At 50.9% G+C, this 18,764-nt stretch overlaps 1 protein-coding gene across 8 annotated transcripts in view; it reads right to left on the bottom strand.

Moving 5' to 3' along the window:
- Window positions 1-1,187: 1,187 nt before the first annotated feature.
- CEP43 (centrosomal protein 43) overlaps window positions 1,188-18,764 on the bottom strand; it is an 816,584-nt gene continuing 799,007 nt past the window's right edge. For all 8 annotated transcript variants that reach the window (XM_069606648.1, XM_069606650.1, XM_069606649.1 and 5 more), the window contains one exon: window positions 1,188-1,449. In XM_069606648.1, the coding sequence (XP_069462749.1) occupies window positions 1,375-1,449 (75 nt within the window). In that variant the 3' untranslated portion in view covers window positions 1,188-1,374. The remainder of the gene's footprint in view (window positions 1,450-18,764) is intronic.

Raw genomic sequence — 18,764 nt, forward strand, 5'->3', positions numbered from 1 at the left:
CTTGTTTGCTAGTGGGAAGATATTAAGCAGTAGCTGAAGAGGTAGGCATGAGTGTGGCTGCATACCTCATGCTGTGACCTCAGGAGACCGCTCAGAGTTCTAATAAATATAATGTTTGGTTTGTCGCACAAAAAAGGTACATTACGTTTAGGTTATTTCTTATGTCATACATCTTCAATTGCCTTGTTACTTACATGGCTGAATATCCAACATAATTCGCTCTATTACTGCAGATAGAAACAACCACATTCCAAAATATTCAGATTTTCATTGCAAGACAAACTGCCTTAAAATGCAATTGCCTTTTTGTAACAGAAATGAGAGCCAATTTGTGTATTCATTGATATATTTCAAAACAATATACATATTTCTCTAAGGTGCATTTTTAAGGCGAGGGTGTTATTACGAGACAGAATGGTTCATGAAAATAGCAGTTTTTATATTTACAATTTCCCTTAATTAAGCAACCACTACGGTGTTATGCCAAAATAAACAAAGTAATCCAGTGCCTTTGTGGGAGGTTGAAATACGTTTCAGTGGCTCAGAATGTACACAATGTAATTGAATAGCCCCACAGACCACTTATAGCGGGACACATGTCCTGAAACTGAAGCACTTTAGCACATATTCATTAAGATTTACCTAATCCAATAAAAAAAGAAAACTAACACCACAAATCTATAGCCTCCATGTTGACAAGATTTAGCTTATGGAATAAATCTTACTGTTAGTTTAAATCTTTTCTCAATTGATATGCTTAATCCAGTGGCTGTCTTCCTAATACATTTCAGGTATGTAGGGAACTCCAAAAAAGTGTACACTGCTGTCAATCACACATTACAGAATATATAGTATTTTGTAGCTGCCAGGGAAATACGGTAAAAGTAACAAGTATACACATCATACTTAAAAAAACGTTTAAGAATCCTCCAAATGTTCTTCAAATGCACCCACGTCAGAGTTGCCACCTCAACTATCCTGAAGGAAGGAATAGTGATTGGTGCGACGAGTCAAACGGGAACCACACAGAAATAAATACAGGGCACAGCCAGTTAGCGATGAATGGGGAAAGGCCAGCAGGTAGTGGACAGGGCAAAGGACAGTGAGGTTTCCTTCTCAATGCTCGGAGACAGGTTGGAGGTTTCTGGTACCGTTTTCCATGAAAAGTGAAGACAACCAGTTACGAGTGCTGCTAAAGACCATTTAATAATAGCTGTGATGTACACAGAGGTCTATCTAGACATGGGGTGCGTTTACGGCAAAAGGTGTGCACGCACAAACGCAGCAGAGGGCATTGCAGCAATACGGGATTGTCTAAGCAGAACTCTTTGCAAGGATCCACCGCTTGATCCAACTGCAAATCTTAGTTCGAGTCTACGCCACATCTTCCAAGTAATCAGCCCGGACACTAACATGGGAGAGAGAGTGATCCTGCGTGAGGTCATCAAGCTACAAAAGAAGATAGAAATTCAGACATTAGTGGCTAAAAACACAATCAAAAGAGCAAATGTCACAACGATGAACAAATACAATTAGTAAAAATTAAATTGTAAGGTTTAAGTTTAAAAAAACGTATTTAACATTTGCACAGTTACAAGATCACTGTTTATACAGTCAGATTACATCATACACTGGATTTACTGTGGATTGCATGTTTAGGCATACATTTATATAGGCATCAAGGTACTCCATCTTGGCTTTCTCTTCCTTCACATTTATTAAGTAGGTATTGCCTGAATCCACCCTGTATATCTTTCAGACGATTTGATAAGGGTATTAAGCTCGAATACACTTCTTCATTGTCATTTGCCCAAGACATATAATTGATATGATATGATATGGTATTTGTAACGCGCCTATACACATGTGTTTCAAGGCGCGACGAGGCAGGGAGGGGGGGACAAGGGGAGACAGACAACGATCTTACTAGGCCAGGTGTCATTCAGATCGCGCAAGTGCAGGGGTGGGGGAGGGGGAAAAGTGCAAGGGGAAGGGGAGGGGGGGAAGTGCAGTACAAGGTAAGTGGCGTAACATAATAAATAAATAAATAAATAGGGCCAGCTGGTGGCAAGTGTGAGGTAAGTGCAGAACAAGTGCTGGGGAAGGGGGGGGCTGTAGGGATACAGAGACAGTCCCGCAGTGCAAAGGGGTTCCAGGGCATCAGTGCAAGTGGAGAGTGGCAGGGCCCAGGGCCGAGGCCGTTTAGAGTGGTCCAGTTGCAGGATCAGTGCAGTTTCAGTGAGGAATTAAATTAGCTGTTCAGCAGGGGAGAGGGAGAGAGAAAGCAGAAGCAAAGAGGAAGGTTTTGAGGGGCTTCCGGAACCGGAGATGGTTCTCCTCAAGTTTCAGGGAGGCAGGAAGGCTGTTCCAGAGGGAGGCCCCTGCCGCAGAGAGAGATCTACCCCCAGCTCGTTGCTTCGAGAAGCGGCTAACCCTGAGGGAATTGGAGGCGGATGAGCGAAGGGCTCGGGAAGGAAGATATTTGGGAAGAGAGAGTTGAAGGTATTTAGGACCCAGGCCCCAGAAGGCCTTGTGGACAATGCAGAGGGTTTTGAACTTTATCCTCGCAGCCACTGGGAGCCAATGTAGAGATTTCAGTCCTGGAGAGATACGGTCCCTGGGCTTGAGGCCAAGGACAAGTCTCGCAGTTCTGTTCTGGATGAGTTGCAGAGGGCGGAGAGTGGAGGCAGGGAGATTAAGATAGAGGCTGTTACAGTAGTCCAGCTTCGAGAGAACCAGGGCTCGGGAGACAGTGAGCTTCTGGGGGAAGGAGAGGAAGGGAAGAATACCTCTGAGGAGGTGCAGCTGGTAGTGTGACCTCTTGGCGACGTCAGAAATATGAGGAGAGAAGGAGAGTGTGGAGTCGAAGATGACCCCAAGGTTTTTTGCCTTGCAGGTAGGAGCAGGGAGGGGGCCAAGGGAGGCAGGCCAGAGAGCTACAGGGAAGGAGGGAGTGGGAGTACCGATGAGTGGGATCTCAGTCTTACTGGCATTACGGCAGAGGTCATTGGCGGCACACCATTCTTGGATAGCAGACAGTCAGAGATGAGGGAAGGAGAGGGGGAGGCTGAGGGTAGCCTGAAGATGAGTTGGGTATCGTCCGCATAGCACTGGAAATTAGGGCAGAGAGCGGCGATGCGGTGGGCAAGGAGTGCCAGATACTGGTTGGACAGCCAGGGAGAGAGATTAGATCCCTGGGGGACACCACAGGTGGAGAAAAAGATGTCGGAGAGGAAGGACCCCAGTTGGACCTGGGAGGGTCGATTTGAAAGGAAAGAGGTCAACCACGCCAGAGCCTGACCAGTGATACCCAGTTTTTCCCGGTGACGGTTGAGCAGGATGGCATGGTTGACAGTGTCAAAGGCAGAGGAGAGATCGAGCAGAATGAGAACACACGGAGTGTTGGAATCGAGGTTCAAGAGCAGGTCTTCACGGATGTTCAGGAGAGCAGTTTCCGTGCTTCTGGCAGCTCTGAAGCCAGATTGATGGTCATGAAGACTACCAACAGATTCAGCATGGAGGTTAAGCTGAGAGATGGCCAGTTTCTCCAGGAGCTTGCCCAGGAAGGGAGTGATGGAGATAGGGCGATAGTTAGCCGGGCAGGAGGGGTCGGAAGAGGGTTTCTTGAGAAGAGGGTGCACAAGGGAGTGCTTGAGGGGGGAAGGGAAGACTCCAGAGGCGAAGGAGTGGTTGCAAAAGTCAGCCAGGGCAGGAGCCAGGGAGTCAATGTGGTCCTTGATAGTTTTGGAGGAACAGGGGTGAACCTGTTTAGACGAGACTTTCATAGATCGGACTTGTCTGGAAACCTCGTCAGCAGAGAAAGGTGGAAAGGCAGAGAAAGAGGGAGGAGGGGTGACCGCAGAAGGGCCAGAGGAAGGGCCGGGTAGGGAGGGAGGGAGGTGAAAGGAGGAGAGCGAGGACAGGATGTCCTGAGTTTTAGAGATGAAGTGAGAGGCCAGTGCAGTGCAGAGGGCCTGGGAGGGGACAGGAGAGGTAGAGACTGCAACAGGGTTGGCCAGCTCCTTGCAGATTTTAAAGAGTTCGGCGGAGTTGTTTGATGCCGCAGAGATGCGGGCTTGGATAAGGGCTCTCTTCTTGGTGAGAACGGAGAGCCGGTACTGCCTTTGGAGCAGGCGGCAGGCCAGTTTGTCAGAGGATGAACATGAAGCATGCCATTTCCTCTCTGCAACCCTGCACTTGCGTTTTAGGGTGGCGAGATCCAAGTCATACCAGGAGTTACATTTGGCTTTGGGCTTCAGGCGGATTCTCATGACGGGGGCAAGGATATCAAGAGTAACAGATATAGCAGAGTGGAGCATGGAGAGGGCTGTGTCAGGGTGGGAGTCAGCCGAAGGGGCAGGGGGGGGCGAGAAGGTAGCAGCAAAAGCCTCAACTGACACACGCTTCATGGGTCGGATGACCGAGAAGGTGGGTGGCAGTGAAGAGGGTGGCTTTGCCTGTGGGGTAGGCAGGGTGAGGTGGGAGGATAGGAGAAAGTGATCACTCCAGGAGAGAGGAGTGGAGAGAGGGACGGAGAGGGGAAGGTCAGAAGAGATCAGAGCATCAAGAGTGTGCCCAGCAGAGTGAGTAGGCCCAGATGGGAGAATAGAGAGTGAGAGAGAGTCGCAGAGGTCACGAAAGAGACCAGTGGGGGGACTGGAGGCATCAAGGTGGATGTTAAAGTCGCCAAGAAAGAGGAGTTGAGTGGTTGAGGACAGGAGTGCGGAGGAGAGGTCAGCCCACTCAGAGAGGAAGGAGGAAATTTGACCAGGTGGCCGATAGATAGTAGCCACGGTAAGGGAATGGCTAGGAGAGAGAGAGAGAGTCGGCAGACAAGGCATTCAAAAGAGGAGTAGGTCTGCGTAGGAGTGACAGTGGCAGGAATCCACTCAGGGAAGATAAGGGCAACACCACCCCCTGCACGGTTGGGCCTGGGCACGGAGAGGATCTTGTAACCGTCAGGTAGGGGTGTGTCAAAGCTGGTGGCAGAGCTGGCTGTGAACCATGTCTCAGTGAGACAAAGGACGTCGAGGTCCAGTTCCTCAAGAAGGTGACAGATATTGGAGGAGTGCTTGATGGCAGAGCGAGTGTTTAGTGTGGCAATGTGGAGAAGGCTGCCATCCTTGAAGAACTTCCGGGGAGGGGTACAGATCAGAGGTACGCCCTGCAGAGGTATTGAAGAAGGAGGTGAAGAAGGAGCACGAGAGGGGGCAGGGAGGGAGGGTAGAGGCAAGGTAGCCAAGGATAGAGGAGGGGGGACAGCAGGAGAGGAGAGGAAGTTGATGAGGTGTGGGAAGCGTCTATCGAAGAGGTGAAGGTTGGCCTGAGGGCCTTGGACCAAGACGGTCCCATTAGCGTAGACATTAATGATGGCCTTAGAGGAGCGGAAGGGGGCCAAGAGGACATCCCAACGGGTGCCACCATTAATGGGAAAGGAGGAGAAAGGAGAGAGCACAGAGACCATATGAAGGGTCCATCGGTCAGGCGAAGGCACGAAAAAGAGGATGTCAGTGAGAGTTTCCTTAGAGCAGGCATTAGTGTAGGTGTCAGCGATAGGGAGGCCTGGGTTGGAGACCAGGATGTCCTTTTTAAACTTTTTCCTACCAGATTTAGTGAGGAGAGCAGGATAGTCAATGGAGAAGCAGTTAGAGAAGATAGGCGAGACGGAGAGCACCATGGAGTAGGAGGGAGGGAGGGAGGGAGGGGAGACAGACGAAACGAGAGCACGCAGACAGGAAGTGAGCAGCAAGCACAAGTTACCACAATTAGAGCAAGCAAAACAGTAATGCGTATTAGGTACCGGGCCACCTAAGATTGAGAATCCTGCGAGGGGAGAAAAAGCACCCTAGTATACCACAAATCAGAGCAAAACAGTCACCCAGTCATCCAGAGAGGGGGGCAACCTGCTTTTCCATCGCCTCAATATAGCGCGTTTAGCCAGCATCAGGCCTATATTGAGGAGTTTGCGCAGTATTGGGTTTATTTTGCATACAAAGCACAGCAAACAGGACCCCTGATCCTATCTCACAGGTTGGTCCAACATTTCCTTCAAAGCATCACACACGTTCTCCCAGTAGCCCGTCAGTACCCAACAGGACCACAGCATGTGTACCAGTCCCGCCTCTTCCTCCCCACATCGTGGACATTTCCCCTCAGCCATCACATACATCTTCTTAAGGCAGGCTGGGGTTAGGTGCACCCTGTTCAGTATTTTAAAGTAGATCAGCCTATACCTGGAATTACATGAAATTTGTTTTGTTAACCTGCATAACTGCATCCAGTGCACTTCCGTAATAATGATCCCCTGGTCCCTTTCCCACTCCCCTTTGATATCTGGTGCCTGTACCCTCCTGGCCGACCATGTCAATTTATATAATAACGACGCCATATTTTTCTTTGTGCCAGGAGTGAGTGCATACCTCAGACTCAGGTGTGAGGGTGGTTCCTGAGGGAATTCATCCCACAATAATGCCGACACAGAGCCTAAGATATTGTAACTTCTGGGGTGTCGTCAATGCTTGTTTTAATGTCTTCCCATGTTATGAATTGACCATCATGAAATAGATCTCCAAAATAAAGTATGCCCCTGTCACGCCAGTGTGTAGCCAGGTCTGCATCTCGGGAAGGGGCCAGGTATGGTGCGTCCCACACCGGAATGTTCGGGTAATACATTATAGTGTCCTTGGGGTGGCTGACCAGTCTGGCCCACACTTGTTGCGTAACCAGGACTGGATCCATTTGGTTATCGCTTCTTGACCTCGCAGCAGCTAGCACATGGAGGAGGACCGCGTCCAGTATATCGTACATCGCATAATAAGCTTGCCAACCGCCCTTGTTCATATGGCATTGTGAGACGCTTCCAGCTAGCCCGAACCTTGCCCTTCCACACGAACATCGAACACGCCCCTTGCATTCTCAAGAAGAAGGACCATCACGACCACAGTGGGATCGTGCTGAAGAGATAGAACAGTTTAGGAAGTATGATAATTTTCACCAATGCCACCCTGCCGATGAGTGAGATAGGGAGTCGATTCCAACGGTCAATCTTGGCGCAGAGTGTATCAGCTAGAGTGTCATAGTTAAGAGAGCGCACCAGTTGAGCGGTGCACGCTTTCTCAATGCCCAAGTATTTCACCCGCTGGTGTGTCCACCTCAACCCACACAGATCACTGGGTTCACCAGTCGTGTCTGTCAGTGGAAATATTTCTGATTTATTAGTATTTGGTTTGAGGCCTGAATGCTCCCCGAATTCCTTGACTGCTGTGAGCACCCCGTGCAGGTATTTCTCAGGCTCTATCACATACAGCATAATCTCGTCTGCATAAAGAGTTATCATTTCCACTCTGCCAGCTATAGTTATGCCAGCCCGCACATGTCTTGCTCTGAGTAGATCTGCCAGCGGCTCTACCACAAACGCGAACAGCAATGGGGAGAGTGGGCATCCTTGTCTAGTGCCCCCGTTAACTCAAGAATCGAGGAAAGCACCCCATTCACGCAAACTTGCGCGTATGGCCGTGCGTACAGAATCCGCACCCAACAAATAAAGTGTGGGCCGAAACCGTAGTTATGCAATACACAAAATTAAAAAGGCCAATATACAGTGTCAAAAGCCTTTTGCATATAGAAGGATATTGCGGCTCCCATAGTGTCCTGCGGGATCCTTGCCAGTATGTTGTAGCACCTACATATGTTGGACTCTGTTGATCTGCCCTGTACGAATCCCGCTTGATCCTCGTGCATCATGTATGGAATTAGTGGGTTTAAATCGGGTGGCCAATATCTTTGCATCAGTATTAATAAGGGACAATGGTCGATACGACCCACAGTCCTCTGACGGCTTTCCTGGCTTCAGCAAGAGTGTGATGACCGCCTCCCTTGTTGTATCTGAGAGGGTGCCAGTTTCCAATGCCTCCATCCACATTAATAAAAGGTCGGGGAGCTAGTGCATCCACAAATTCTCTATAAAATTCAGCGCCCAGCCTGTCAGAGCCGGGGGCTTTACCACCTGGTAGGTTCTTAATGGCTTCTTTTATCTCGCACAGTGTTATCAGTGTTTCTAATACAGCGCTGGCTTCCCCTGATAGCAACGTGGTGGGTATTGTAGCTAAGTATTAATCGATTTCTTGGTCTGTACCTACGCTTTGAGGGCCATATAACTTAGCATAGATATCATAGAACACCCTGCTGACGTTGGTAACCGTTATCCCATCACTTCTAGTGACACAGGATATTTGTGTTGCCTCTCTCGCTGCGTATCATGTGTGCTAAAAGTTTACTCACTCCTGCTCCTCATATCTACGCGCTGCTGCTGGTCTGTCGAAGTAGCGCAGTTGCCTGTCCGCTGCTGCCCGGTATTCATCCAGGTGTGTTTTAATGTATGCGCTAGTCTGCACGGTCGGGTCGATGGCGCATTCCTTTTGTAGTAAATTCCCACCTAATATTGCGGAGTACCCCCAGTTCTGTGGATATAGCAATACCCTGCATATAAACTTTTAATGCCTGCGAACTTGTTTGAGAATAATGAGGGATCCGTGGCCAAAGTAATCAGTGACATATGACAGACTCGTCCTAAACACAGGATCAAGCAGGGCAGCTGCTTTAAACTGCCATGGTGCTCTCTGGGGGGCGCCCTCCGAAATATCTATCCGGAAAGATACGCAGGACTGATCCGACAATGTCCTGGACAATATTTTAGTCTCTGTCAACCAGCCCAGCACTTTGAGAGGTTAACCAGAGATCTATCCTGGAGTGCAGGTCATGCACTGACAAGTAAAAAGTATAGGCCCTTTGAGTCCCGTGTAGCAAGCGCCAGGCATCCCTCAAGCCCAGGTCCGCACTGTGGGTGTGTATCATGCGTGCTGCGTGTCATATTTTCCTTGTGGTCTCTCTTTAGTTCCTCCCGTAAGTCCCTAAACATGGAACCTAAAGCCTCCATGGAGGTCTCGTTGGGGTTCATGGCAGCTTGGGCGGATTTAAAACTTCTGGCCTTTCATACTGTCAAGGCTGAGCGTTCCAAACTGCTGTCCGCAGAAGTTGCTGAACCCGCAACAGTCCCCCCCGAAGTGGAACACACGGAACTAGGTCAAAAACAGTTCTGCACGTTTCACTCCCAAGGGAAAGTGGATAAAATAAGAAAACACCAGGTTGCAGCAAATAGTGCAGATAGTGTAAAGCGAAAACATTCCACCTTTTAATTTGAATTTTAGAATTACCTGTGCCTCTTAAAAATATCCAAAACACATTCACTCTGAGACTCTTCGGACTGCTTAGAGGAGATTAAATACTTGCTAGACGCTTCGAATACAAAATGCTGCCTTTAACTGTCAACTTCTTCAACTTGTACTGCAGCTCTTGTGGCTTCCTTACAGCACTGTGTTCCGCTCCTGAACTCTTGCTGATTCACCTTGATGCTCAGTTGTATCAGTTCTTTGCCTGGGAAAGACTGTTCACTGCACAAACACTGAATAAACCTTTCTTTTCCTGGTTCACTGTTTCCTTAGAACTTTAAAGTTGACTTTTTCTTTTGAAATGAAAACAACTTTCTTCTTTAAATAATGTGTCTTTTTAAAGTCTTTAAACTCATAAATGAGTTTTCTCATCGATTCCACGCTCACGCGCAAAGTCTTCGATAATTTCCTACCGAACCGCGCACAATAGCCCAAAGGAGAGAAGTTGTACCGCGCACGCACACTTAGCGGGGGCATCCTAACGCCATTCGCCTCCCCCCACTGCACGCCCACCACCCAACCAACCAGTAGCCCCGGTATTGTGTAGGCCGGCACCTCCCCCCAGCCACCCCTCCCCGGTCCCGCCCCCCACCCTCTCTCCCGTGCCGGCCTACCCTCCTTCACATTCCCTGTGCACTCAATAATAGGCGGAGACAAGTTGTACAATTGGAAATGTTAATGCCACGGCAGCTTTATTTTGCATAAAGTCTTGGAGTTATCTTACATGTGATCCGTAATTCACCACACCACAGGTTCTTCTACTCCGTGTGAGGTTACCTAGGGTCGCCCCCCACCCCCTCCCCGTCGGCGTCGTGCAGACGCCTCTGGGGTACCCCGGCCCTGTCTATCTTCTCTCTACCCCGTGTTCATCTGTCGTTGATTGCCGCTTGCCCCCATCCATGTCGTTTGTTTCTCCTCTTAACTTTGGTCCATTGACCCAAACTGCAGCTCTGCCCGCCCCCTCCCCTCTCTGCGTCCCCCAGTTCCCCTTCTATCTAACGCAGGCCGCCCCTTGGCGCCTGGCAAGTTCCTATACAGACACCACCGACAGTGTCCCCACATCACATACATACACCGGGCCGGCCCCGCCCTCCGGTGCCGACCCACCACCACTTTCTCCCTGCCTAAAAAGTCATCGTCCTGCGATGTCCATATGTACTAGTGTCCCATACTACTTAGACTCACAGTCCCAACTTCTTCTTTAACACAGCCTCTACTCGAGACCCTCATCCCCCAATTCCTTCCCCCCGGGGGGCTTCCCCTTGTATACCTTTGTTGTATTTTGAGCTTCGTTCTTTTGATCCCCCCCCGGCCCTCTCTTTTGGGTTCGGAATAGTTTCCAAGACCCCTATCTCCCTCCCCTTTTCCCAGGGCCTCCCCTGAGTCTAGTACTCCTGGGGCGCCGTAAGGTCTAATCTGTTGGCTGTGCATTCCCCTATGGGCCTGACAGCGCTTTGCTACAGGGATCGCAATGTAACTCCGCCGGGCGACCTGAAAAGGAAGCAGATTCATTACAACACATTTCTTCATAAAGGGAGGGCGGGTGGGAAAATCCTTCTGGTGCTACACGTGGGAGGGGGGCAGGAAGCCGGAGGAAGAGATCGTTCCTACGACGATCCTACCCTTTTGTAGGGTCTTCCCCCCCGGCTTCCTGTCCCCCCCCCCCCAAACAATCCCCGGTACCCCCAGCCACTTCCGGGGCGGCCCCCTCCCCCTCGGCCCCCCCCTCCCTGCCTTCGTGAATTGGCCCCTCCCCCCCTCGCCCCCGTGGGCCGCCAGGAAGCTGAGGCTCGGGGGGGGGGGGCGGGTCTCTGGCCCGGCAGCCCCCACTAAGGGGCGGCGCCTGCCATGCCGCGTCCCGCGGCGCATTCGCCCGCCGTAGCGGGGGCATCCTAACGCCATTCGACTCCCCCCACTGCACGCCCACCACCCAACCAACCAGTAGCCCCGGTATTGTGTAGGCCGGCACCTCCCCCCAGCCACCCCTCCCCGGTCCCGCCCCCCACCCTCTCTCCCGTGCCGGCCTACCCTCCTTCACATTCCCTGTGCACTCAATAATAGGCGGAGACAAGTTGTACAATTGGAAATGTTAATGCCACGGCAGCTTTATTTTGCATAAAGTCTTGGAGTTATCTTACATGTGATCCGTAATTCACCACACCACAGGTTCTTCTACTCCGTGTGAGGTTACCTAGGGTCGCCCCCCACCCCCTCCCCGTCGGCGTCGTGCAGACGCCTCTGGGGTACCCCGGCCCTGTCTATCTTCTCTCTACCCCGTGTTCATCTGTCGTTGATTGCCGCTTGCCCCCATCCATGTCGTTTGTTTCTCCTCTTAACTTTGGTCCATTGACCCAAACTGCAGCTCTGCCCGCCCCCTCCCCTCTCTGCGTCCCCCAGTTCCCCTTCTATCTAACGCAGGCCGCCCCTTGGCGCCTGGCAAGTTCCTATACAGACACCACCGACAGTGTCCCCACATCACATACATACACCGGGCCGGCCCCGCCCTCCGGTGCCGACCCACCACCACTTTCTCCCTGCCTAAAAAGTCATCGTCCTGCGATGTCCATATGTACTAGTGTCCCATACTACTTAGACTCACAGTCCCAACTTCTTCTTTAACACAGCCTCTACTCGAGACCCTCATCCCCCAATTCCTTCCCCCCGGGGGGCTTCCCCTTGTATACCTTTGTTGTATTTTGAGCTTCGTTCTTTTGATCCCCCCCCGGCCCTCTCTTTTGGGTTCAGAATAGTTTCCAAGACCCCTATCTCCCTCCCCTTTTCCCAGGGCCTCCCCTGAGTCTAGTACTCCTGGGGCGCCGTAAGGTCTAATCTGTTGGCTGTGCATTCCCCTATGGGCCTGACAGCGCTTTGCTACAGGGATCGCAATGTAACTCCTCCAAGACTCTCTGCGGGCTGCCGGCGGCAGAGAGTTCCCCCATTTTTCCCTTCATGCATCTCCTACCCTCACCCGTGCCATCGTGGCCAGTGCTCGCCGAATGCAGACATGTTTGAGTATCGATAGAGGAGACCGACACATACCCTAGCGAGTCAATGTTTGTGGGAGGGGGGACGCACCGTGAGGGATCGGCCCCCCTTAACCCACCCCCCCCCCTTTGTGGACCATCTCCTTGTGGAAATCCCCCTCCGCATTTTTTTTTTTTTTTTTTTTTTTTTTTTTTTTTGCCCACGGTACTGCCGGCATTTCCTGTTTTACTTTACCTGTTTTCGGGCTGTTGCGTCTCTTCGTCTTTCTACCTATAGGCGCCCTATTGCCTAAACCCCACATTAACTCACTTAAACGCCAGTGCATTTGCCCTTCTGTAACCAAGACCGTTGTCTGGTAACTGTGGGCACGCCTTTACCTTATGTTGTTCCCCCACGTGTCCACCTTGAAAACCAAGACAAATTGTGTCAGTATAAGTCATGAGACATTTAATGTACTTCACCCTCATCATGGCCACCCTCACTTATCAGATGTACATTGCTGACTAACTTTCACCTGCCACTTGCTGGCTGCACTACCATGTTTTTAAGCCCTTATTCTATTTAATAATTATGTTTCCTCTCCTCCCCCCCTGCCCATTTTCCTTTCCCATGCACTTGTGCTTTCTTAAATGTCACTGGACCTAGTAAGATCACTGGTTCCGTTTACTTGTTCCCCCTCCCTTTTCGCCTGGTCCCGCTCTGCAACACTTGTGTGCGAGCTCTATATAACTCATTTCAATGAACAAGCCATTATCGATGCCAAAGTAGCCCCATCGACATCCTCCATGTAGGTATCCAAACTTTCGCTCCTGGCGGAACGGTACCCGGCTCTTCTAGGCCTGATCCAGGAGCTAAATATAAAAAGTTCCCAGCAAACGGGCTTTTGTGGCTGCCAAACCATCAAAATTGCATTTGGCCATATAAACACCTCACGACTAACCTCGACCAGCACCATTACATATACAGTCAGACTGTTCGGTCTAAGTGACCACACACTCAGCCTTACCCCAAAAGGGGTTCAGCTGCGCAACATGAGGGCCCCACAAACATCTAGACTCATTGTCACATTAATTGATGCTGTCACTCAGACACGAGCAACTCTCAAAGATGCTCAACAATCACAGTCGCGCTCCACGCACAACAGCAGCAGGGATCAATGCAAATCACCAACGCTTTAGAGCGTTCATAACACACGGTGCGTTCGTAATGCCGGGCGACCGGTACATTCCGCGCCCCTCTTGCGAAGCAAACACGCCACGGGCGCATTATCGCCCCAGAGCGCAAAGCGGCCAATGCGCTACTATTCATCTAATCACCTTCACTTGATAACATCTGTCACATACCCTGCTTGCCCAAATGCACTATATATGTATGTAACTAACCTGTACTGATTCCAAGGTGTCCCTGGCGCCCCTGTAACTAAGCTCCTCGCATGTAAGCGACTCACATGGGCTGTTTGCGTGCTGTGGACATATAAATAAATAAATACATACCAACCTACTAGTGCCCATCTGAGGAGTAATCTGGCATTTCACAAGGATGGGAGTCTGAGTTGCGACCCACCCCCACATAGCCTGTAGGTTCCATACAGTTTTCTACCGCAGGCGATTGGCCCCTCCCCCCGCGCCCCCGTGTACCGCCAGGATGCTGAAGCTCGGGGGGGGGGGGGGGGGAGGGCGAGTCTCTGGCCCGGCAGCCCCCACTAAGGGGCGGCGCCTGCCATGCCGCGTCCCGCGGCGCATTCGCCCGCCGTTCTTCCCCTTAGTTTAACAATAACCAGCCAATAACGAGCCTACACACGTTTACCAATGCCAGGTTAAAATTGGTGCGTCCTAAAACAAAACCCCTCATTGCTCTGCGTCATCCTGTTTCCAAGATCGGCACAAAAAACTGTTTACAATTAATCCCCCTTACTTTGTATCCGAGCATTTGTCTGCTACCGGTCCCCGGTGAACCCTCCCGGAAGCCATTTGTTATGCAAATTAAGGAAATCCCAAAAAAGGTGGGCGCGTACAGAAGAACACCTGCGGCCGTTAAGATAGAGCACTGCCTCCATCCCTTACAAACGCGCAAGCTGCACAGCGGGTGACCGTGGTATTACAGGATGGCACGTTAATAAATCGGTAAAACCCATTTGTCGAACTGAAATGCCTTTTCTTCTTAACTGTGCATATTGGTGATGCACGTCACATCCCCGTGGCTGCTAAACAGAGTAGTCTTTAAAAACATAGCCCACGTGGCCCGGCAACCGTCCCTGGATGCCCACATCCACATAACCTCAATGATGAGCATACAGAAAAGCGTCCCCATGCAGGATGGCGACCGTCCATGGGTGATTACTGACGAATAATATCTCCAGCCAAACCATTAGTTGTGTCAACTCCTGCAATACTGGACCTTCGAATGCCTTGCTGTGTGCCTATTACAATGGCAATGAAAGGCTTGTATAGTTGAACCCTAAGCCGAGTACTATATCAACTGGTACCTTAACAACAAGGTACGGCGCCCCTTCAAGATTTAAAACAACGTTTGTATAAATTAAACCTTCCCTAACATAACAGTGCTGCATCAACATTCGTATCTGCGTAACTGCTCCCTCGATCCCCAACCGGCAGTGTACATTCACATTTTGTCACAAAACACTTAGCTGAGGTCTCGGCAGCTGGAAGCATACGTTATCTATTACTAAGGACAACACTTCGATTCTATATTAGAAATCACCACTTAAAGTAACCGTGTCACCGTTTGTTCCACCGCCCCACACGGTCATCCCCATCCTTTGTTCCTCCTAATCACTTGCTGACACGGCATGCCAACCCGTGGACCGGCATCCCAGTTTTCATTCACATAATCACCCTAAGGCACCTGCACCCCCAATCTACACCTGCCGACCTTTGAAACACTTCATGTATTGCGGCGCTCCTCGCACATGCCCCTCACACCTTTCTCATATTATATATATATATCCACTGCAAAAGACTAGCTTGATACCAGGGGTTCTCGACGTACCTGTGGACTGCATACGACGACATCTTCACCAACTATATTTAAACTGTTACCCCGCGTTGATCCCCTGCGACTGGTCCATTCCAAAACCGCACGTTTGCAACAGCGCAGGGTTACTGTCGTAATTCACGCCTTGTACTGATTTGCGACCCTATGAGCAGCTTAGGGATTTCAAAACGTATCTGCTGCAATTACTTAATATCATGCCCTGCACCAACTACAACGGACATCCTATACCGACGTTTATTCGTCATCCGCTGACTTAAGCATTCATCCAAATAAAACAGCACACCTGCTTTGGCAAACTTAGTTCTTATCTTCCCTAACACCCGTACTCCTCGGAACATTTAAGTAATTACGTGCCCGATATATTTTCAGCATTAGTGCGCCACGCGTGGATGCGACCTTAGCACACCTCGCATTGCACTTCATGGGCCTGCCCCCGGCGGACCAAAAACATGAGAAAAGCCAACCACCTACTTCATGTGCCATAGGCGAAACAGCAGAAACTCACAGAGCATTTTGCACAGCCCCACAACCCTATTAACCGTTGAAACAAAACGGACTGTTTTAAACGCAACATGCACGCGTGACACCCCAGTCGGCCATCCAACCAATTCCACTTCGTCCACCAACGGACATCTACGCCAACAACGTGGTCCCTGAATAACAAAGTCCCTGCCTCCCGCCGGCCCCCAAACACGCACCTGCAGCGTGTGAACCGGCGAGGGAACACAAAATTACCCGGCCCACACTTTCCACTAGCCTGCTCCATAACTACTTGTGTTTACCGATTGCGGCTGCTGTTAAGCATAAGCATAGCTCCCAACAAACATGCTTTTGGCGGGTGACACCCGCCTTGTAAACGGCTGACTCACCCGCCAAGCCTCCTGCACGCCCATTCATTTCAATGGGCTTTCACCCGCCAAAAACAAAATCGGGTGTTTTCACCCGCCTTTGCGAAACAAATGGTTGAGGTATGGCATAAGCAATGACCTGCCCACAGGCCCTGCGACCTTTCGCTTCCGGCACCTGTGCTCCCCAGAAGGCCCTCTCCCTCACCTTTGCCTTCTTACCCCTCCTTACCCAACAGGAACCGCAACGCCATCCTGGAACACTGCCAGTCTAAACCACGAACACTGGGACCTCCAACGCCGGAACGCTGGCAACCACGACATCCCAAACGAGCAGGAACAAACAAACGAAATCCTCTTCATGATCCTGCCGGCGGGCGGGCGTCCTTCTGAAAACAAAAATCCTTCTGGTGCTACACGTGGGAGGGGGGCAGGAAGCCGGAGGAAGAGATCGTTCCTCCGCGCTTGTTCTTCTTCTTGCTGATAGATTTTTATCCATCAGCGGTGATTTTTTGGATACCGAGGCTTGAGCCTCATTACTCCATCTTCTCGGGTTGAGTGTGTAGTCGTGGGTTTGTATTCTTCTTGGTCTGTGTGGTCTTGTCACAGTAGGGCTGGTTTCACTGGGTCTTCGCAGTGATGGGCCGCGGGTAGCGGTCGAAGGGGTTTGCTGTGGTGGCAGTGAGTCTTCTGATCAGAGGGTTCGGGTTCTGATCCAGTTCTTGGCAGAAGTTCTTACTCAGCTTCGCTAGATGTTCATCCAACATCTCGATGTCCAGGTCTCTGTGAAGGTCTGCTATCCTTGTGAAGATTGGAGCTCCAGATGATATCCGTAGGGCCTTGTTCTGGACTATCTGAAGACTCTTCCGGTGTCGCTCATGGCAGGTCATCCATGCTGGTGAGGCATAAGTCAGGGTTGGTCTGATGATCGCCTTGTAGACGTTGATCTTTGTCCGGAGGGGCATGGACTTGCTCTTCAGGAGTGGGTACAGCGCTGCCATCTTTCCTGTTGCCTTCTGCTGAGTATTCTCGATGTGGCTTTCCCAGTTGAGTTTGCTGTCCAGGGTCACACCGAGGTAGCGGCTGCTGCTCTCCCATTTGATGGTCTCCCCGTTGAGGCTGATGTGTGGGTGCTCCTTGATCTTCTTTCTGGTGAACAGCGTTGCAGTTGTCTTGCTGGTGTTGAGTTCTATCCGCCAGTCGCTGTACCACTTTGCAATGGTATCCAATGAAGCTTGCAGGTTCTTCGCCACTTCCTTTTCGCTGAAAGACTGGGAGATTACTGCAACATCGTCTGCATACAGCGCCAGGTTCGTCTTGTGGAGATCTGTCGGGATGTCGTTGGTGAAGAGGTTGAACAGGAAGGGTCCGAGGTTCGATCCCTGTGGCACGCCTGCTCGGATGGGATGTGAAGAGGACATCTCAGACCGCATGGCGACATGGAAGGTGCGGCCTCCCAGGTAGCTTGCAATCGTCTTCACCAGGTAGTTTGGAAATCCCAGGCCAATCATCTTGTGCAGCAGTCCCTTGTGCCAGACTCGGTCGAATGCTTTGGCGACATCCAGGAAGACGATTCCTGTGGACTTCTTGATGTTGAATCCGTGGCTGATGGTGTCCACCACTCTCAGTAGCTGATGAGTCGTTGCATGCTCCTTTCGAAATCCAAACTGTTCCTTTGCTAGTAGATTTCTTTCGGAGGTGAAGTCGCTGAGTCGAGCGAGGAGGACCTTCTCCAGGAGCTTCGATAATCCAGAAAGCAGGCTGATGGGGCGGTAGTTTGCTGGATCCCTCAGTGGTTTGCCGGCCTTTGGAAAAACGATGACCCTTGCTTCTTTCCAGGAACTCGGGAAGTGCTGGAGCCTCATGAATGCATTGAAGATCTCCGTGAGATGTTCCATTGATGCTGGTGGGAGGTTCTTGATTGCCAGGTTGGTTATTCCGTCGCTCCCCGGTGCCTTGCCGTTTGCCAGCTTTTCTGCAAGTCCTGCTACCTCAGAGCTTGTGCACTCCTTGATGTCTTCTGCTCCCAGCCCGGTTCCGTGATCTGCAAGGTACTTCTCAACTGCTTCCTCCACTCCGTCTGAGAGCCTACTTACCTTGTTCGGGGTGAACGAAGCCTCCAGTGTCTCGGCAAGGACCTCTGCCTTGTCCTTGTTGCTGCATGCAAGGTGGGTTCGTCCCTGGATTGGTGGGCTTGGCTCCTTCTTCCCAGTCAGGCGACGAGTCATTCTCCACACCGAGTTGTCTGCCTCCTTCAGCTTGGCTGTTGCAGACTCCCACTTCTCTCCACGGTGCTGTCGGATCTGTTCCCGCAGGAGTCTTGCGAGCGTGTTGTACTTCTGCAGGAGATCAGGTGTGCGGAGCTTCTGCCACTGGCGTCGGGCGCGGTTCTTGTCGGCGATTGACTGTTGGATGCCTCTCGGTAGGTCGTAGATGGAACATCTGGTTGTCTTCTGCTTTGGAACACTGCTCTTGATTGCCTCCTGGACTGCTGTCGTGAAGTCTTCCACGGCCCTGTTGATATCATCCATGGTGCTCAGCGGGGTTGGAGTGACCATTCTGTTCAGCTCTTCTTTGAAGCGGTTCCAGTCAGCTCTTCTGAAGTTGTACTTCTCGGCCTGCTGGTAGGGTTCCATCTCATCTCCCACAGTGATTGCTACTGGATTGTGGTCCGAGGTCAGCTCCACCAGTG

Source organism: Ambystoma mexicanum, chromosome 4p (genome assembly GCF_040938575.1).
Source record: "Ambystoma mexicanum isolate Mex_15411 chromosome 4p, UKY_AmexF1_1, whole genome shotgun sequence".
Taxonomy (NCBI): domain Eukaryota; kingdom Metazoa; phylum Chordata; class Amphibia; order Caudata; family Ambystomatidae; genus Ambystoma; species Ambystoma mexicanum.